The sequence below is a fragment of the Osmerus mordax genome, chromosome 13 (assembly GCF_038355195.1).
Source record: "Osmerus mordax isolate fOsmMor3 chromosome 13, fOsmMor3.pri, whole genome shotgun sequence".
NCBI lineage: Eukaryota > Metazoa > Chordata > Actinopteri > Osmeriformes > Osmeridae > Osmerus > Osmerus mordax.
Window position 1 is genome coordinate 1,855,119 of NC_090062.1, and position 22,453 is coordinate 1,877,571.

The 22,453-nt window shown below is 41.8% G+C and overlaps 1 protein-coding gene across 1 annotated transcript in view; it reads left to right on the forward strand.

Annotated features, from left to right (window-relative positions):
• Positions 1 to 1,832: 1,832 nt before the first annotated feature.
• tcf12 (transcription factor 12) overlaps positions 1,833 to 22,453 on the forward strand; it is an 81,039-nt gene continuing 60,418 nt past the window's right edge. Inside the window, exons 1-4 of the mRNA XM_067248681.1 lie at positions 1,833 to 1,990; positions 2,780 to 2,868; positions 3,003 to 3,075; positions 17,047 to 17,120. Of these exons, the coding sequence (XP_067104782.1) occupies positions 2,797 to 2,868; positions 3,003 to 3,075; positions 17,047 to 17,120 (219 nt within the window). The 5' untranslated portion in view covers positions 1,833 to 1,990; positions 2,780 to 2,796. The remainder of the gene's footprint in view (positions 1,991 to 2,779; positions 2,869 to 3,002; positions 3,076 to 17,046; positions 17,121 to 22,453) is intronic.

The window sequence follows — 22,453 nt, forward strand, 5'->3', positions numbered from 1 at the left end:
TTCCGTTACAAGAAGCATCATGGGCACTGCATTATCTATAATTCCAGGAATCTGTGTGTATTTGTGTGTGTGCCACCAATTGTATCACGGGAACTGTGCACTATCTATAGTTCCAGTAATCTGTATTTGTGTGTTTCACTGACGTTTTAATCACTGACTGCATCACGGACACGTTGCATTAGTTGATCTAAATAAGGACATTGACCAGGTAACAACAAATAGCCTACTTTCTATGTAGGTTTGCTGCAAGATAACAATTTTGATAGTTGCAACAATGACTGATAACTCAGCCAGATAGAAGTCTTTAGCCTAGACTATACCTGTTTTAATTAATTCCAAAATACAAGCCATTATATGACTTTAAAGCACGTGCAGCAGGTTATGAGGATTTGAGAGGGTGAGTGAGGACATAATGGCCTGCTGGAGTAAGTTTGTTTCTCCAACAGGTGGCAGTCTGGATTTTATAAATGACAACAGGGCAATTTCTTTTCATTCTTATATTTTCCTTGAACCTAAAACAACAGTTAGGCTACAGTGCTCATCTGATTTCCCCAATTTCACTTTAATTCAATTGTGTATTTAAGGTTTAATGGTAAAACATTTTTTACAAAGCATAATTCTTTGATTAAAAAAAAGTTTCAGAAATTTGGACAAATACAATAGGCCTAGTAAGTTCTCTATACCCTGATGTGTTTTCATCACCATCATTATCATCATCATCTCAGAAGCATGTTCTTCAGACTATTTACTTTCTCCTTTCCCGTTGTCTAATTCATAACAAATCATCTATGTTCTATAGTATAAAATAGTAAAAACATCTTGTTTTTGCTCCACCTCTACCCCTAACTACCCTTAACTCTGTCGCGCTTTCATTTTGACAGCATTAACTTTGATTGTAGACAAGCCTAAAATCTTAACAAGGAGTATATTAGCCCTCACCACAAACTGTATTCTACCACAATAATGTTTAAAGTAGAACTCTTTATTCTACATGCTCCACAATTCCCACTGTACTTTTCTTTCATTCTTTCCTTCTCGCCTAAGCGGAGGGAAAAGTAGTTCTGACGTGTTGTATTATTTTGATTGAGCTGGTAAACGACTGTGCGACTGCAGTCCAAGACCAAGTTGACAACAGTTTTCTGTGACCTGTCTTATGACTGTTAAGATACAGACGTACTATTCTAGCTCTATAAACCATTTGTATTTTTTTATATCATCGAAGTCTATGTCGTGAACGCTCCTTCTTATACAACTATTGCTACAATACATTCCCTTTCCAGACTCAATTAGGGCTGCCCCATCCCATCCAGCAAAAATGCAAGAGCAATCTAAGAGTTTGTTACCTCTTTGGCCGCAGAAGTTTTAGCTTTTTATATATATTCTATAGGCTGCATATTATTATTATTATTATATCATACGTAGTATATTCGTAGAGATTGAAACTGTTATTATATGGCCATTAATGGTATGGTGTGGTATGACATTGTATTATAGTCTATGTTGTTTTGTATTGTGCTCTACACTTCTATTCTGCATGTAAAACACGATTTCCCACAATATCCATGACTAAGTCTGAATTAGCTAATTGAAATGAAATACATGTGATTAAATCAAAGAGGCACAGATTCAAGTTGGAAATAGTTTACTTCACAATTTCACGGCACGACAGACTTATGCATGTTCCTTTGAAGTATCCTTAAATGGAATGTCATCCCAAGTCTGCGACCACTCCGCGTGGTGGTGTGTTTGCAGGGGACACCGTGTCACTGTTTTCAGCGGAAGGATACAACCCCGAATGTCATCGTTGTGCTGAGGCTTTTGCGAAGCAAAAATGTCTGCCTAAGGGAAACTCGCAAGTGACATATAGAGGATATTTGCGAACTAATATAGCGCAAACCACAATTTTACTGACTTTGAGACGCATTCAAAAGAAAACGAGGCTTCTACTGCCACACCCGATCGCCCTAGTTGGAATTTCTAACGGAAAAAGGTAATATTTATAAGTGAGTTTGCCAGAAGGTTTTGGACTGGGTGAAAGAAGTTGGATTTAACACAGACTGGAGAGTGTATGAGTAAATGATTGACATTTTACGCCAAAAACTGGTAAAGACATTTATCTCAACGTATAGCCTAATTATGTGTTTTAAATATAACGACAAATTATAATTTACAAATTGATTTAGATCTGTAGACCTTCTCTACAGTAAGCATGTGCATATGGCTCCATCAGTCCGCGCACCCATAAAGCAAAGCATGCTCCTAGCATTAGCCTAGTCTATGGTATACAATATAATTAAGTTAATTTGTTACAGATTCTCTTACAGAAGAGTGGAAGTTGTTTTGTTTAAGATATCTGGTAGTCAGTTGAAAACGATGTTGCAAATCTGATAAACTGTGCCATGTTTTCTCAGTGTTCTGCCTGTAATTAGGTGTCATCTCTACACAATCAAATCAACGTTGGGTTGGCGCCTCTTATTCGTGTTCATTTAAGAAGGAAATATTTATTGGCAAGTCATCTGAAAGATGGAAGACAGACAATCAGGCTAATAACGTTTCACTGTAATTAGGCCAATCTAGTGCTTGTTGCTGCACCTTTGCTTTGGTGATTTAGGTGAACTGCAATGTCATGTGTCACTGTTTTGACATAGGCGCCTAAGTCTAGACAGTAATTGAAAATCTTTCACAGGACAATTCTGACGTTCCAGTTTATCTATTTTAGTTCAAAATACAGAACTCGTATGTCCTATCCAAAGCTCTGCAAAGTGTTTTTTCTTTTTAGGTTTAAAGATCGCAAGGATGAATCCTCAGCAGCGGATTGCCGCTATCGGGACAGACAAGGAATTGAGTGACTTACTGGATTTTAGTGCGGTATGATTGTTGTCTATACCACCTACTAGTTTGTATGTGTACTATTGCACCTCCAGTAAGACATATTTAATTAGAAATGTTCATGAAATAGTATGCAGTATTGATCAGTATCTACATTTTTCCTGTTTTTATAGATGTTTTCGCCACCTGTAAACAGTGGGAAAAACCGACCAACCACCCTCGGAAGCAGCCAATTCAGTACGTCAGGTAGGATTTCAAACCATAAACTTACTTAAATTATGACTTCTTATTTGGTTCTGTCATCTTCAAATAGTGTTGGATGTTCGTAGTAAAATAATTCATGTTTACCCAGAATTGAGTTTGCTTAGGGAGGTTCATTTCTAAGAAATAGCCAAGAAAAAGGTGATTTTCAAACCAGTGTAATGTGATCAATTTCCCTCCTCAATGTAATGCCTGTGAGTGTGCACATCTGGTGCCTGAAACATGATACCTCCACCTGGAATGATCATAGATTGACTATTGTTAGTATGGTGGAATAAAGAATGGATAATTTGAGACGTTTTAAATAGTTTTATCAATCCAACTGCTGGCTAGCCTAGACCTAATTTGCTTGTTGCTTGTTTGCTTGTTATTTTAACTGCCGTGTAAAGCAGAACTTAAGCCCTCACACCACAATGTTGTACTCTTGGTGTAATAATAGATATTTGGGTTAGGGTGATTTAGTTTCGATACCTTGTTGGCCACACATGTAGAGCTGTTTCCATTTGACAGTAATTTCCTGGAAACCCAGTATTCTGTAAGGCGAGGGAGGGTTGTTTAGGCAGGTACATGGTGGGTATGTGTTGATAAGTTATGCCAACGTTTCCTGCTTTCCTGTGGATCCTTGCTCAGCTGAAATGCCCCAGGACATTTATTCAGAGAACATCTATTGTCTGATGTGTTTCGAGAGAAAGACAACAATCAAGCATTATGTCTCTTCAATAAATTTTTTCTGTAAAGCAACAAAGCAAAACTTGTCAGTTATCAGGAACATGAAGGACACACTTTTAGCTGAAACAAAGCATCAAGACAAATAAATAAAAAGAGATATTTGTGAACAAACTCTAGATGGTTACGGATGTTTTAGAGCGCTTTGCAACTCAAAACGGAAACATGCTGTGAGGTTTTGACTCTCCATTGATGTGCAATGCTTATAATCCTAGTGAATATGATGCTAACCAAGTCATTGAAATAATCTGTGTGACATTCATGATGGTTTATTGGAAATTTCTTAAGCATGTATTAGGAGCTATGCAGAACTATTAATGCTTTATAATGTTCTTACGATAAAGCTATACAGACAATATCATTTTGACAATAGGCAATTCTTCAAATGGACTTTTCATCACACAGTCACAATGTATTCATATCATATTGTATCACATGTAGGGTTGTATGTAACTGAAATACTAGATCATAACCCATGACCAAATTATCTCCCTATCCAGATATGAATCCCACCAGCACTCTTACCAGCAATGATCATTGTAAAACTTAAATCAAAAACGTTATAAAAAGCTTATTTCAGGAATTTGTTAAATTAAAGAAGGGATTTGCACTGAATAACCTTTTCTGAAGGCTTTATAATTTAATATAGCATGGAATTCATGGACATCATGTGACTATCCACATTTAAGCCTGATGTGTTGAGCATGCACTCTGTAGCTTCCAGAATAGACCAGTATCAGCATGGGGCTTTCTCTTTGGAATAGAAGAGAAATTGAGATGTTTATGAGACAGTGTTTTCACTGTCTGTTTCTGATGTATTTTGCAAATGAGAAATGAAAAGTAGTAATTTGGTCATGTCCTCTCCTATGTCATTAACCAGAAGACATTAATGGGGTGCTTTTGTTTACGATGTCCTGCAGGATTATGTTAAATGCCACCTTAACCACACTTCACAAAACATATTTTTCTTCCTTTTTTTGACACGCATTTAACCACAGCATACAACACTAATGTGTACACACTAGTGCTTTTCTAGCTCACATTAAGACCTCTGGCTCTTCTTCTCAGGTACATAACTACCCTCAGAGCCCACCATTGCACTTTTATATTTGGAGAGCTATATTAGGAGTTGTCAGATCATGGTTTGCCCTCTCTGTCCCACTTACTTTAGTCTGGTTATACTTGTACACCAAGAATGATGTTATTTTTTAATAATTATGTTCTTGTAGTACTTTCTGCTCTAAGATGAAGATGATATCATATTTTGTTCATAGTTCATACAAAATTGTAATCTTTTTAATGATGTTTGGATCCTTGGTTTATTATGGTATACACAGTATGTCTAAAGCCATTTTAACAATCCAAGAAAGTTGGTATTTTCTAGCATTTGCATATTAGGCCCACAGTCAAAGAATTGGGTTATTTTGGAACTATTCAGTTATGTTTGAATGGACCTAACCCACCACAAGCTACTTTCCACCGTATTATTTACATATGTCAGGTTCTGTTATGTCATGAATTGGCATTCACAATGCTAGGGGTGGATACAAGGAGTTGATTTCAGACTAGAAAAATAGAGAAATAGTCCCTTTGGTGCTATAGACTCATCAGTTTTCGTACAGCCTAACAAACTCTCTGTGTATCAACTTTTAAGCACTTTCTTTAGCTGTTATTTCCAATGGATTAGAGAGAAAGGTGTTATTTCTTATTCATTATTAATAAGCTGTAGTGGAATATGAACGTTTCATTCGTGATTATTTAGCAAGGATTGCTTTGTTCAGTTAAAGTACTCTGCTCTTGTTTTTTCAAGATTATTTCACATACAAAACAGCCCCTGCTCCACATTGCACAACGTGCAAAGATATTAAAGGTGACAAAACTCATCTTGAATGCAGCTTATCTTCAAAGCATTTTCAAAGGATTGTTTTTTTCTCTCCAGTCTTTTTGTTTAAAGCAACTGCTAAGTCGGTCCTCCATTTAAGCATGTCTTAAAAAAAAAAGGATTAGTTCAAAGAGATTCAATATTTGTAACAGAAAGTAGCTTTCGTGTCATTCTATTGAAAAATAAGTTGAATTGGAACGTGAATCACTTATTCCATAGCCTGTTTCCCCATTTAGCTTGATTTCAGTTCTCATTGCTATAGTAAGAGTTTTTTTGTTCTGGCGTGTAGATTGTTGGTGTTGGGTGTGGGAATTCCATCAGTTTCAGATGCACACATGCTATTGATGTATTAATAACAACACAAAAATTATTCCAGACGTACACTCACTTTACAGAATGTTTGATTTCAGATTCCAAAATCTGAAATTCGATTTAATTCAAAATTACATCGAATTAAAAATCATCTCAATATAATTAAAAAATTTGATCTTAAAGTATTTATTGCAGGCCTTTGCTTAATGTACCTCATTTCATGTTTGAAGCCTCAGAGTGTGATGCTGAAGGAATCCTTTTCTCCCTGAGGCGTCTGTTTATTTTTAGATAACCTGCAGCCTGCTCTGTGAACCACTGGACACACTGCGCTTATGATGCCTTCAGATGGGTACCCTCCTCTGGCAGACTGGCCCGCCACTGGAGGGAGGATTCTGAGAGAATTTGGACATCTCTCATTTATGTATCACAGGTCACCTCCTGACTTGGTTACGGAGAATCGTGCTGTTGCCATAGCAATGGAAGTCCTTTGAAGGCAGGTTACTTGGCATGGCTTTTGCATCTTTTTTTTTTGTCTGCCAAGAGGTTAGAGCATCAAAATAACGTCTCCTGTCACAGCGAATAAGCTAGATTACTATCAGACTTCACATAGGATATCATTATTTTTGATTGAAAAATCACTTTGTACATCAATGCCTAGATGTAAATTCTGGCCATTTTTAGAAGTCATGATTTAAGGTAGATGCTTATTTTTCTGCATTTTGATGTGCAGTTAGCTGTGGTGCTCAGTAAAACCTTCACAGTGACGTTTGATGTTCTAAACCTGCCCATCTGTGCAGTCAGTCTGGTGGAGTTTTGTGCCTGGAAATGTCTCAGTTCAGAAGTGTATTTCTTTCACATGTGCAGTTTTTGACCGAGGTTATGAGATAGTCAGGTGGCTGAGTGGTGAGGGAATCGGGCTAGTAATCCGAAGGTTGCCAGTTTGATTCCCGGTCATGCCAACTGACGTTGTGTTCTTGGGCAAGGCACTTCACCCTACTTGCCTCGGGGGAATGTCCCTGTACTTACTGTAAGTCGCTCTGGATAAGAGCGTCTACTAAATGTAAATGTAAATATATAAAGGGAAAAGGCACGTGCTGTTATCATAACTATTAGTATTTTGCGCATAGTCTGCTCCTAAGGCAGTCATCTTGGGCCATATTCTCAGTGTTATGGAACATAACTAGGTTAGTTGTAGAACATGTATGCAGTTGCACTGGTGGTCAACGCAGAGAGGTAGAGCAGCAGTCTGCTCAACACACCTTCACCAGACTCACCCAAGGGAAGAGCTGGCCGGCTTTAGCTACCTCCGCCCTGACCACTAATTGCTGGCCATACCCTCTGAGGATGTTTCTGAGGTGGGGGGGGGGGGGGGGGGGAGAAGGGGTCATCCGAGTGCCCGTGGCCGTTGCGTGCAGCAAGGCCTACCGTATGTTGTCAGCGATGTGCCTGGGAGCTCGCAGGGCCTTCGATCGGGAGTAGCAGAGTGGAGGCTCGCGGGAAGGAATGAGTAATGACCTGGCTTTCTGACGTCCTGACGCCCGCTGTGGGCGTCAGCAAGCCCAGGATGCTGCTCCAGTCAGGGGAGGGGTACCCAGGGGAGGGCGTTCAGCGGACAGGGCCTTCAGGGCTGGTTCAACAGTACACACTCTCAATCTCAGGAGGAGACAGAGATAGGACATCCTAGAAGATCTGGGCTTTCTATGAGGAAGCAGCTGCTATCGCAGGGGAAATAGATATTATACGTTTGATGATTACATAAGAACATCTGTTTTTGTAAAGACTACTATTTTCCTAGAGTGGCCTTAACGCTGCACCTGTAATGAGACATGGCGTGCCAGGAGAGGTCTTGTTTGTGTCCTTCTGGCTGTGTGGGAGCGCTGCTCTGCCACGAATACTGCCATCCAGAGTACAGTGATCACATGCCCTCTGTGGACACCTCTTCCCCCACTGTCTGTATTTCTAGTTCTGTTAGTGTTTAAAGATGGGCAGGTTAGTAAAGAGAGGGTCTGCCTGGTCAGTTAATGCATGTACTGAGAGATTGGGTGTTGGAAAGCAAGATTAGAATGAGGTTTACCACCGACAAATATCTTATCTATTAGATATACACCATATGAAATAGATTTATATCAGTTGTGTGTTGTTCTTGTGTTGTAAGATCACAAGGTTGGTGTTAGCTCAGTGGGTTATCTTTGTCTCTATCACTACTTCCATCAGGCTTGTTCTCTGCTTTCTTTCATCGACTTTCTCTCGGTCTCTCTCTCTGTCTCTCTCTCTGTCTCTTCCGCCCTCTCTCTTTTTCAGTCTCTCGTTCTCTCTTTCTGTGTCTCTCCCCGCACCTATTTCCCCCACTCCCTGTCTGTCTGTCTGTCTGTCTGTCTCTCTCTCTCTCTCTCTCTCTCTCTCTCTCTCTCTCTCACACACACACACACACACACACACCCACACACACACACACACACCAACCCTTGCAGGTGTTGTGGCTAGTTTGGCAGCGTAACGTGGCATTGGGCTGAGCATGACCTGAGGCTTCATACATTTATCAGGATTTCCATTTCAGATACAGAAAATGCTGATGAGTAGAAGTCATTGTTGTGTGGGCCTAATCCCCAGCAGGGGCTCGGACAGCCTCCCCTATGTATAGATTTAGTTGCAACTGTGTTTGCATATAACATACTATATTATTTTTAGGCCTAAGTCCTGAATTTTTTTTTTTCCTGTGCTGTGCAAAATACCAATCAAATTGAAGTTGAATCTCTTCTCTTTTAAAAGACTAGAGGATTAATGCGTACCACTGATTTGTTCCTGGTTTTAATTTGTCTTTTGAAGGATTTAGAGTAATACATTAAAAGACGATGGACTCCAGCTAAATCTTCTGTAAAGCTCTCAACTTTGAATTCACGCAACCTCATTTTTGTTTGTTACCATGGTAATTATTGTAATGAAGGGACAGATATTTTGGGGGGCTTTGTTGCATCACTTAAAGAGGGAAAGGTTGCAGGTAGAACAGATAGCTATAAGATTTTCTAGATGCAATTTTAAAACTGCTCTTTTTTAAGGAAATACTAATTGTAGGAGACAAAGACTTATCATTTCTTATATTTATGCAAATTCGTATTAGTATTTTGGAATTCTGAATGATAAATTATGTATTGACATTTGGGTTGGAAATTGTTTTAGTTTCATTGTTTGTGTTAAGATCTGCAATATGGCTCAACTTTGAATCACCCATCCCTTTTTCTTTTCTCATGGTTCCTTTCCCCATGGCTATGTGGGGAATTGGAACAATGGCCAACAGGTCCACTAGGTATGGTGGTACCATATAGTTTTCTGACCTCACCTCATGTCCCAACTTTGCATTTAGTTTGATCCAATTGCCCGGATTGGAATAATGGAACCTTACACGTCTTTTATCAGAGATATGTCTTTCGGTGAGAAAGCAAATGTACATTTTCGGAGCCTCGTGTAATAATTTTGTTATGAGGAACAAAAGGGGCACGTGTAAACACAGCATCACCAAGGCCAGGGAAACTTGGATTCTGGAATGGCCCTTACTCTAATGTCACTGACGGCTACTTTACAAAATGTGATTTGTAGTTAAACCTACATAGACAGTTCCTGAATTGATTATCCATAAACCACTAAAATTGGATTGGATTATCATTCAGCATACAACATTCCTATGCTGTTAGGTTACTTGTCAGAATGGCCTATCGTAAGAAAGGTTGAAGTGAAATAATCAAATGAGAATCTTGTCTTGGCCTCGTTTTTGGACCCTCCCCCTTCCCCTCCCTCCCTCACTGACAGACAGACTGGACAGGAGAGATCTACTGGTCAGGAGCTCTGATTGAATGTCAGTCACTTCACCCCATCATGAGGATCAGCACACCATAAAGGTTGATGTCAGACAGTAACACTTCTCCTCACACCCATCATGACCGTCACAGCCTGCTCTCTGATCCCCATGACCTCCTAGAAGAGCCAGTGATCAGAGAATCCCTGTCCTTTGGGACCTGCATGCTGCTGCCCAGGGGAGGCAGGCTTGGTCAGGGCAAAGAGGAGGAGGAGTGAGGCCTGGCTGGATGACTGTGTTAGATCACTGCAGTCCCAGGCACAGCAGTGAGACCCTCTCTGCCTCTCTGTGCCATATCAGCTATTTATGACCAGGAGCGCTGGAGTTGAGGAAGGCTGTGTATCAGCAGTCATATGGGGCGGAAACTACAACTATCATGATGTTTTACATTTGCTTTCATCTCAGTAGAGATTGAAGTGTGTAACCTGTTTGTGGTGTGTGTGTGATAGCTCTCAGCTCTCTGATGAGGGGTCTGATAGTGCTGTTAGAATAGTCATAAGACATAGCTCTGATTAAACCTACTAATGAGCAGCTCAATACAAATAAATCCCCCTGATGTAATAAACACTGTACTGATTGCAGGAACCCGCCTGTGGGTTTTGTTAGGCTAATCCTTTTGTGCTTCATGTGTGTTTTCCCCCCTCAATAAGATGTAAGCGTAGTGCATCAACAGATAGGGAGTTTAACAGCACATATGCTTGTCTGCGGCCCCAACCAGAACCTTCCCCAGTTAACCTCTTCGCTGAGTGGTTCGCAATTGAAGAGCTTTTACAGGTTCAACACCGAGCCTGCAATTATGAGTGGAAACTGTTTTGATGTAGCTACTCTTGAAGTGATGAGGCTGTGCAGGGATAGCACTTACCTTATTTATTCATCCTCTGTGTTCTCATAAACGTATTTCTCGACCTGTTTAGGGACTTTGACATTTTAATGAAATATTATTGCATCTGGTATTGGAAAATGTCTTGGAGATGCACAAACATTGCAAAAAATAAATAAAAATGAATTACGTTAAATAAGAAAATAATTTATTCTGCCGAACTGCTGCTCCCTGGCAATTTATGTTGGCGAAGATAAATTCCTCATCTCTTTAGCCTGTGCGCTCCAGTTCCTGTGATGGAGCTCAAGGTTGGAGGAAGAAGCACCTTTCCTTCGTAAGCGATTGTGAACATATGGTGAGGGGCGCTGCACAGGAAGGAAGTGTGGAAATTGCAGGGAATGAGAGTTTGGATTAATGCGTCTGAACTGGGCATACCCAGACAAATGCAGCAGAACTGCACTGCCAGGACCCATCAAGGCCCTTCCAAAGTGATCCAGAGAGAGAGAGAGATAGGAAACCAAACATGAACCCTCGCTGACAGGGCCTGTGTTGTCCTTATTCACGTCTATCACTGACAGAAGTTGGAGGGGGGACTTGTGGTATACCAAAAACACAAAAGTGTACTAAATAGAATCTTTTGTAACAAATAATACTGTAAAATAATAGGTATATATGTTATACCTGCCATGTCAGTGTTATTGTTCTTTTTAAACATATTAAAATGTATTGCCTATGATTAATGACGTTGAAGTCTCACCCAAGATAAATCAGGTTAGCATAAACATCCATTCTAATGCTTTTCAGCCATTAGTTTAGTTTATTTCAGGGTATGTTAGTCTTCCTCCTGGTAACAGTTAAGTCTTCTCTCCAAACAAGCTCCCCCAGCGAGGGCTGGTCCTCTCAGCCAACGGCTTCTGTGCTGGCGTGAGAGAGTAGGCTAGCTGTTAGATTGGAAGTGAACAACCTAAAATAGCTCCCTCCTTTGCATACAGTCAAATGCTCTCAAGCTGGGCTCCGTCGACGGGCTGGTCGCAGGCGCTCTTGTTAGACGCCACGCGTGACACGTTCAGATGCATATCTATCCAACTCCACAGCGCGTCTTATTAATCTGCCTGCCTGCTGCCGACTGTTTGCTCAGAATTGGAGGGTATCCCAAAGGGGGGAGCAGCCTTGTCATTTGCCTCTCTCCAGGCCTTGCTCTGTGACAGCGCTTTGTGGATGACTGGATCTGAGAGAGAGAGAGAGAGAGAGAGAGATGAAGAGAGGCAGGGCGGTAGCGAAAGAGAGCAGCAGAGGGAGGGAGGGGGGGAGGGAGGCTGTCTAATGAAGACAGTGCTGCAGCTTTGACAAGCCACTCATCACTACAGGTGGATGAGATGTTCCCTCAGCAGTCGCCCCGCGAACGCTTTTGTTAGCTTGACAGGGCCAAGTTGGTAGCAAAACTCTTTCTTAATGATTAGGAGGGCGAGCACTATTAACTGATTAGCTCTGTTTGTAATATTGTCTCTGACGACTTCCACTGTGTAGTTACTGACACTGCAGGCTCCCGCTTGATTTCCACGACTAATCAAACAACAATTCTCTCTTCTAATCCATGTATGTAGCTTTCCACAATTTGGCAATCACAATTTTAAATGATGCAAACTTTTAATTTCCTCATTAGTCCCAACAACAGATAATAGTGAAGTATGCAGGTTTGTTTGGGCTCCATTTGCGGTAATGATGATGTTTCTTTGCCTGTATTTGGAGCAGATTTGGGGCCTTGGGTGAGGCGAGGCTGGACTGCAAAAGAGCCGGTAATGGCCCAGCTGAGGTAACCGTAGTCCGTCGTTTATGAGGTCGCTTCCCCGTAGGTCCGTATTGATCACAGCCGATGGTGATTCCACAAGCAATGCCCATTTGGTCTGAATGTTTGTTTTCTTAGCAATTTCCAGCAGAGGAAAAAAAATGTAGCAGGTTCTGACGAATGGTGCTTTGTGATGTCACGTCTGGTGTGCTTGTTGTTTTTAGCTGGTGGCTGGTCCCAGGCGTGTGTGAAGTAACAAATGCGTTTCTTTTTTCAGTTGGGGTTTGCCAGAAAACAGGGGGGAACTCATCACATTGAACTATCGATGTGGTGCCCTTTTGACTGTGTGTCTGAGGGGGAGGCCGACACCTGCTCAACAATTAAACTCCAGAGGAGATCAGACTTTGCCAAGATAAATATTTGCCCACCATTCAAGGTTGTGTTCCCATGTGTTTGATTGGAGACTGAGGATGTGACATGTTTGTTCCTGACAGTCAGTTGGCAGGGATCTGAGCAATGTTTCTCCAAGCAGAGCCTCCCCTGCTCTCTCATGAAGCAGAGCAGCAGAGGTCTCACAGCAGCCCTCCAGTCCCCACCCAGCTCCTTTAGATCAACACTACAGATCACACTCATCCACTTCTGTCTACCATAGCTGCCAATCATGGTTTTCTTGTGCACAGACAATTAAAACATTCCCAGGTTGACATGGTGTCTTGCCATAAGCAGCTATACTTCAGACTGTTTTTTTAATTTTGTATCTGTATGCATTCTCTCTTTTCATTCTGTGAATAAACTCATGTTGGAATTTATTTGATTCACCTGCACATTTTTTGAATGTAGAAAGTTTAACATGGAGGTGGCTGTTTATGTAGTAAATCCAATAAGAATATGATTTAATTTAAAAGTGTTCCCAAGTCCCATCTCCCAAGGAGCATAAATACAGCTGCCATTTATTTCTTTGAGACTGCAGATAGATGGTTTGAATGCATCTAGTTCGATTGATGAGAACTGTTTGATCAGCATGATGTTCCTTATAATATATATCCCTGTAATCTATTTTTGTCCTCTTAAAGAAATGCAATCTAGGAACACCATATCATGTTTTAATCCTCTGTTTCTTGGAAAGATATGTAATTTTTATTGCAGCGGAGATGCGCAATTAATTTGTCAGCATATTTAATGCATTCAAACAGCTGACCTACAAGTCCTACATCTGTTCTTCATGCCTAGCTGTATCAGATGTCGTCAGTGTCTAGAGTTATACCAGGCTGTGGGCAAAGTAGTGCAGAGATCTGTCAAGTTGGTTTCCGTTATTAACTTGTTTATACATTTTAAGTTGTTATATTATTTTAATCAGTGAGAGAGTTTTCTGATGTCCTGGGAGAGTGAGGGAAGGCTGTTTCCAACGGCTGCTCGACTTAGACACAGGAAAGACAAGGATTTGCACACAAAGTGGTACCCTTGCCAAGTCAAATCCATATTTAAATCCTGTTCTCACAGACACTGCATGTAAATGAACATTCTCTGGCATATCTCTGTGTAGTGGGGGAGAGAGTTGAACTCAGCTAGTCGGGCTGAAGCATTTGTATCTGCATAATGTCTTTGTCTATTTCCTGTTCATTTCTATAATTGAGAAGAGGGTGTCTGAAATAATTATATGAAGGTCTTTACCACACCGCCCCCCCATACCCTCCCTTCCACACACACACACAAACACACACACACACTCAGGGTAGATGATGGGGCTGTCAAGGCAGCCCAGTGTTACACTGTGTCTGGTGTGACCAGAGTGCTGTAGGGGTGAGGAGCGGAGATGTGGTGGAGTTTGTTACAGCGCAGAGCAGAGCTGCCACGGATGTGAGTGACGGGTCTGCGTGCCGTACCTCTGAAGCCCTTCTGTTAACAGCACAGTGGCACGACACGGCCACCGCACTCCATAAACCTGCTACACACCAAAACACAACACACGTGGCATCACACTGATGAATGGCAGGTGAATGCGTGCCGTGTTTGGGTACAGATCGGCCTGGATGAAAATGGTTGTAAATCAAGCCTAGCCGGAGTCTTTTATGTGCTTAACTGTTGGTGTGTGACCTCTGCCGGAGGTGTCTCATGACATTGGCCCTCCGTGATTTGGTGGATGGTTAAATAGAGCAGCTGACTCATAACACTCTAAACCACATAGAGGAGGCTCCTTCCACTCAGTCTGTTCAGCTGGGCCTCCTCTTGCCAGTCCTGAACGCACCCTGATTCTATTTAAGCCTTGTTAGACAGCTGGCTGAAAATATGTCTTAGATGTTTGTTTTAATATTTGTAGCAGGGACTTTGGTGATGGATTCCACAGTAAGAATACATCACCAACTTTTAACTATGTCTCAGAGGAGACCTTGCCTGTGAAGTCATTGTCTATATTGTGAAAAGTTACTTTGGATTGAACTTGACTTTTCATCATTTCATAAATATGGGTTATTGTCTTTGGGTAACTTGGGTAGCTTGATCTTTTACATGAAAAAAATCTAAACATAACATTTCTCATCCCAACTGTTGACCAGGCCATATTATAAAGATGTAAATTCCAAAATGAAAAGTATGGCTGTCTTCTCATTTTAGCCATCAGTTAAGTGCGCAGTTACAGATCTTGTATCTTGTAGCATTTGTAGCATCATCAATCTGTTATGTTTTCCTTCCTTTGTTGGCATGCTGGTGTGTGTCACAGTACAGTGAAACAGTGGCTGTTGAAATCAGACTTGTGCCATGTGAGGTGAGAGAGAGAGGAGTCTGGGCCCCAGGGCAGTGGTTGAAAGTCAGGGTACAGACTGCAGACTGGAGACTAGAGCTGGAGACTGGATGCAGTTTGCGTATCAAGACACTGCCTTTACAGAGTCATGGCAAAGTCATGGGTCAGCTCGGCTCCAAAATGTCAACCTTTCAGATGTCAACCTTTCAGATTCATCTTTGCGTTTTTTTGGGCGTTAGGGGGATATGTTGTTGATTGAAATTGACCTATATCCATTGTGTGAACTGGAGAATGGTGGTGAATGACGGTTGCCTTGAACTGAGTTGAATGTTGCCTGCTGCACTGAATGGGTGGCCACCACATTGTCTTTGGCATGAAACCAAAATCGAGCCCACACACTGATTGTGTAATGTACTGTCAGACTCCCTTTTGCTTGGTGGAAGAGTCTGCTTCTGCTCTTTCTTTCTGAAGGCCTTGTTTGTTCTGCACATGCAAATTCTGATAGCTGCTGTTTAGCAGGGTATGATCAACCATGCAGCCAAGTGTCACGGTGGAGGCAACTGAATTCTTGTGTTTATTTGTCAAGAATGCTTTCACATAAAAAAAAACCGAAACAAAAAAACAACAACTTAAAAGTGGATTACAGGCCCGCAGAGGGTCTGTGTTCTGGTTTAAAGGTTTTTGTTTACCTCATGCAATAGCTATATTTGATTTTTCTTGAATACAATTCCCTGAAATCCGATCTCTTTCATTTGAGAATGGAATCAAATGAATGGTATTGCAGTTTTCTAGTTGCAGGATGAAATTACAGAAGGGACAATCAATAACTTGCAAAATCTTGATGGCTCTCCTCTCTTCAATTATGTTCTCTATACTGGAGCCAGGGTGTGGAATGCTGTTACCTACAAAACAATATTGGTTTGAGCATCATGAACAATCCCAGAATCATATCTTTTTTTTACTGAACGGGCTCTATAAATTGAATTTAGAAGGTCAGATATTATATTTGTGCATCACATAGCAGATGTTGAATTCATGCAATTTTGTCAAAGTCATTGATTTTATTTGTTTATTTTCTTGTTCTGTCTTTGAAAGCATGGACATTCAAAAAAAGAAAGAAAAAAAAGAGTTTCATCAAGTTTCAGAGCTCAGCTGTTTTGATAGGGCCAGGCCATACATCAATGCCAAATCACAGAGCTCCAGTTGCTCTCCAGCACATTTGAGCATGCACACATGCTAAGGAGTGCAATTTTTTTGGTCTGTGATTTATGTAAACCAAAATAAATGACGCAGTGAAAATTGGCCTTGTGCTTGGAAAGCTCAGCCTTCGAATAGATGGATGATAGATGAGTCTCTTCGCAACTCTGCTGCCTGCTCTCCGTGGCTTTGCTCTCTGTGGCAATGCCTCCACCAGGAAAGTGGCAGCTCTGTCTCTTTCTCGGCGACAGACATGAGTCAAGATGCACTCTCGTTCAACCAGGCCCTAGAGAGCCGATAGGATGTTGCTATGTGACATGAAACAAGTGAAACATCATTGGACGGCCCTTTTTGAGTAACCGCACAGTCGCTGATTGACAAATAGATGCATATTGTTCCCAAGCAATCCTTTACCGACATACAGTAGTGTTTGATCAATAGAGCCTGCTGCTAATGTGTATTTTTGTAAACATATCATCTCTCTGTATCTGCAGAGAAAAATAAATCCTAACAGAATGTGTTCCTTATGTGTGTAGTCCAGTGCTATACAAGGAAGACATTCGGTTCATAAGATGTATTTTTCTCTAGACGTGTCTATATCCCTGCGTGTGAGTGTGACAGAGCTGTGCATCTCCTCTCCTGACAGGTATGGATGAGCGCCCGGTCCAGGCATCCTGGGCCTCAGGTGGCCAGTCCAGTCCCTCCTTCCAGCCCTCCAGGGTAAGACCTGCACCCACCCCCCTTCTGCTGCCTGGCCTTTCTGCTCCACAGCACATCACTTAGCACTCATTACACCAACGTGTTACATTCTCCTTACTCCGAGGGATAGAGTGAGGGAGGGAGGGTGACTTTACCCCCTGTGCCAAGCACCAGTCATGTTGTGTGACCTGTAATTGGCATAATTTCCCTTTCCAGCGTGACCTAATTGTATGGCAAAATATCCTCTTAAGTGATGGGTTTAAATATTTTGTCATTGCGTTCGGATTATTTGAGCTAAGCTGAAATATTAAGTATTTGTCAAGGGAGGCTGATTAATGTGGTGTGCCTCAGAATATTATGACAACATTGTGGAATTCTTGAGTTGGAGAATATTACCCCATTTTTAGATCTGTTCCAGTATTATGGTTGAGGTGCAAATTATATTTTATGTAGTTCACTTCAATGAAATGAAAATATTGATCACCTACTTAAGATGAATGTTTCTCTAGAAATTAGTCATTTTCTTTCATTATTAACACATTTTCAAAGGTTCCCAGTGTAATGTAATATTCCTTCATATTGTTGTAATTGGGTGTGCTCAAGCCTTCGGCGAGAGCGCAACCTTTGTTCTCTCACATATATATTATTATTATTTTTTTTCTTTTTTTTTCTTTTTGCCCCCCTAAAACTCAGTCAATATTTGGCCTACATAGACAACGTAGGTGTCAAAAGTTTCGTCTTGGTAGCGATTGAGTTGCTTCTATTGGAATTTACGTTCCGTTGCATGGTTTAAGCTTCAGTTAAGTTTTTGTGGCGAAAAGTGAAGCTAACGGTGGCTAATTTGCTAGCCACAGTCACTGACGTTACTAACGTCACGAAAACACGCGTGACTACCTTTGGCAGAACATTCGTTTCGCATCTGTTAACTTGGGGGATAGCTAGGCTAACTATAGCTTTACTGCAAGGCAGCTGCAGAAACGCCACAAGAAAAGAGGCCAGGGTGATAACTATTTACTCATTTTACTTTGTGATATGACACACAATTGTGATGTGTAATGTACAATATAAGCTGATATTATTAAGGAAGTACATCTACTTTCGGAAACAGTAGTCTACTATTTCACTGAAGTATTAGCATCATGACATTAGCCTGTGTTGCCCGGGCAACACATACTACAGTGGTCTATGATGTATCTGTTTTCAATCGTTAAAATAAACATTCCTCACATATACATTTTCGTTATATGATTTATTCTGACATTAGTAAACGATTTGTTGGTGAAATTACCATTACCTGTGGTTTCAAACCAGTGTAGCTCACTGCAACGCTGTAGCCTACCCGAGACACTAGTGTGAGTAGCTAACAAAAACTCCTCAGCTGTTCAAGTCAAACGGTGACAGAACATGTTCGGCACTCCCCTTACTCAAAAGTCTTTCAATAGTTGAAACAATCTGACTACTAACCTGAACTTCATTGCCACAGCCTAAACTTTGTCAATCTGTTCATGAAAATAATTAATTTCAGCCTAAACCGTACAACGGAACGTTAAATCGAATTCAACCAACGCAATCGCTACCAAGACGAACACAGCAGTAGTCTAGTACTGTACTGTAGTAGTAGAATTTACCGGGGCAGCTTCTCCACACAGGGCTATATCGCATTTTGCGTTGTTACTGACAATGATCGCTACCAGTGAGCTTTTTATGAATGAGCGATTTTCCACTAAATAAATGTCAAGCTTATTTACGTTTTTGGGGGCATATTTTCAGTTAGCAGATGGTACTGTTTGAATAGCGATTCTATCTTGTGCCGGTAAAGTCGTAGAATAATCTTCAAAGGGGGTTCTTTATTAATGAATGAATGCAATATGAGTAGGCTAAATGCCTGAAAATATCACGAGAAGGGACAACTTAAAAGGACGTTTAAGTCATAGAGATTAGGTCAATTTTTACACCGGTCTGCCAAATGTATTCGTTTTGATTCAGCCTGTCAGCTGCCTCTTGCAGGGGAAATGAGAAGACATCATATTTCATTCTACACTTCACTCGTATTTTGAGTTGTAAATGAGCAGCAAAAAAAAGATGCTTTTAAATCTATGTAATCTTTATAAATAATAAGTAGGCCCGATGCATTTTTATATAAAATATACAGACCCCTGTGCAACCGACGCAAGCAAGCACACCCTACAATTTCCCCAGAAATTGTATCCTCTCTAGTAATACATTTACATCACAATTGAATTTAAGTTATGCATATGGTAAATGTCTGTATACAACTGTTTCATGATAATAATAGTGAAAATAGTGGAAGATACTGTAGAACTGTTCCCCGTGCATTCCAGAGCGTGAACATATCTCAGTGTCTCTTATTTGTTTGTTTGTCTCTCACACGTTGGTTGTTCCGGGTGCCCTGTATGAATTTCATTTAATGTCAATCTCCTGTCACTTTCCATCAGAAATCAGTTAAATGTCAGATCTGCTCAGCCCGCATTACCTTGTTTATTTTCCAATGCCCTTCCCGAATGAACATCTACAGGCTATGGCTCTATCGGCAGCCTGATTTGAATTATAAGATGGAGACGCTTGAGATATCTTTGCTCTAGGTGCATATAAATCACTGTTTCTGACATTGCAGGGGACGGGCATCAGTAAGCAGACAGCTGTTCTCGCCGCCGTATTGCAAACACACACACACACACACACACACACACACACACACACACACACACACACACACACACACACACACACACACACACACACACACACACACACACACACACACAGTCATGCAGACCTACACACAAACACACACACAGTCATGCAGACCTACACACAAACACACACAGTCATGCAGACCTACACACAAACACACACAGTCATGCAGACCTACACACAAACACACACAGTCATGCAGACCTACACACAAACACACACAGTCATGCAGACCTACACACCAACACACACTCACAGTTTGACATTTTGCACATGTATAAAAAAATGCACAGGTAAAGACAACACAAATGTACCATAATGTTATGGGTTGGGTTGTTTGTCCCCCTTTAATGTATGTATGATCAACTTTATTACTTGCAAAGAAAACCATTGTGTTGGCCTCAGATCTTGAAAATGTGCTCTCATAATTACTAAGACTCATGTTTACAGTTTGTGTGCCCAGTGACATGACAGAGCAATTCATTCTGCCATAGCCTACTTCACAGTGCAGCTGTCAATTCTAAACTAGCAGGATATTCTCTGGTAATAACTGAGAGGGAGTGTAGTCGAAGACCAGAATGATATTAGAGAAAGGCGGAGTGCCTCCTGTGCCTGGTTTCCAGCCAGTCAAACGTTCATCCGGATGACTTTAACCAAAGAGAATGAAGCCAATCTCTTTAATCCCCGGGCACAGTTGAACTCTAACTGCTCCATGAAGTCTGTCCATTCATCACTCTGTCTGTCCACACAAAACAGACTGGGTCGGCTCTTTGTGTTTCTGGCCTGAGTGATGCATTGCAATGAATAATGCCCCCCCCCCCCCCCCCCCCCCCCCCCCTCCGCACAGCGCTCAGTTGTAGAAAGAAGCACACCTCCGAACCTTGTGTTATTCTGTACATCCGCAATGTGCTGAATGCACACAGGCTGGATATGGACTGTTGTCTGTCGTGTACTTACTCCTTGCTCTATATCAAGTAGAATTCACTGGACATTCAGTGTATCCACATCCTCAGTTGATCCACATCCCAATTTGTTTTGTCTGAAGAATGGCGTGCTCTCATCTTCTGTTCTTCTTTGCTATCTTGGATGTTGAAGAGAAGGAAAGGCATTGAGCTTGTGTTTTCGATGCTGAGTACAGCGAGCAGGAAGAGAGAGAGAGAGGGGTCTAGTCCAGACCATTTTAAACCCATCACAATCGTAAAGCCCTTTGCTGCCATTCCGATTTTTTGGGGGAAATGTTTTAACCAATCTAATTGAGGCTGGTAACTTTCCTTTCCTTCCCAGGAAGAGCCTGTTCTGCTCTGAGTCTGTGTTGGAAGGAGGAGTAGAGTTCCCTGTGCTTCTTTTGAGCTGTTGTGCTAGAAGCGTGTGATTAGTGGACTGAGAGTGGTCCCCCCAGCCCCACCATGCTGACCTTGGCTCTCAGCCAGTCTCTGCATCCTGGGCAGCTGTGACTGCAGGCTGTCCGTCTGACAGCCGGGGCTCTGCCCAGCGCCACCGCAGGACCCCCGCCCCCCCCCTTCAACCCGGCCACGCCACCCTCCCATTCATGTCCATCACGCCCCTATCGGCCCTCCCCAAGCCTCCATGTGCAGGGACACCTTCACCTGGAACGCCACATGCCATCTCCGAGATGACTTTTTAAATGCCGCCGTGAGAGATCGGGGGCAAGGCGCGAGCTGTGACCTGCATGCTTAAGCAGTGATCTGACAGTTCTGTTGCCAGCGGTAACCGGGCCCCATGGTCATCCTGACAGCATGTGTTAGTGTCTGAGATCGACGTGGGCCAGCGCTTGTTAAGGATGATGAGGCTCCTGTGATTGATGATCTAATGGTCCCAGAGGATCAGGCCCACAGAGTGGAGGCTGGGTGAGGCCGCCCTGACCATTATCCCCGGCCTTTCTTCTCCTGTCCCCCCCCCACCTCTCCTGTCTGGCCTTTTCCTGCTCTGTGGCAGCTTTCACCACCAGCAGAGAAAAGATCTGGGGGAGAAACGGAAGATTTTTGATGTAAGATTGTTCATTACAGTGCTTTGTTTTCTTCTGTTAAATGTCAGTTGACACTCACATACTCTGTGGTGCATTGTGGTAAAAATAGAGGTTTTCTTAGGTTGTTGTGTCTGTGTGTGTATGTGTGTGTGTGTGTGTGTGTCTGTGTGTTAACCATGGTGTTATTAGTGTGTCCCTTCATGGCGTGATTAAATGAGAGTGCGGCCTGGCAGAAACACAATAGAGATTCTCAGTGGATTTCCTCGACACAGCACAACACTCCGCTGCCTTTGAAATGACTCCATCACCATCCACTCTCCAAAAAGAAGATGGATAATAAGATTTACTTTTTTACTGTATGTTGAATGCAGAGGGTATGAGTTGGTGAAAAAAGCTCTATAGAAATTCTCGCCCAGTGCAGCTTGGTCCCTCTGCTGGGAGTTAATGTAGTTTGGGGGGACGCATTTGACTGGAGCGCAGGAGGATTTTCACAGGGCCTGGGATTAGCACTGCTACAGAGTATCTTTTATTGCAGGGGACCCTGAGTTTTCAAAGACCATACTGTGACCGATATTTAGACCTAAGCCCCTGAAGCTGATAACTGTCATGAAAGGGCACTGTTCAGCCACGGGAGAAAAAAGGCAATTTTTTA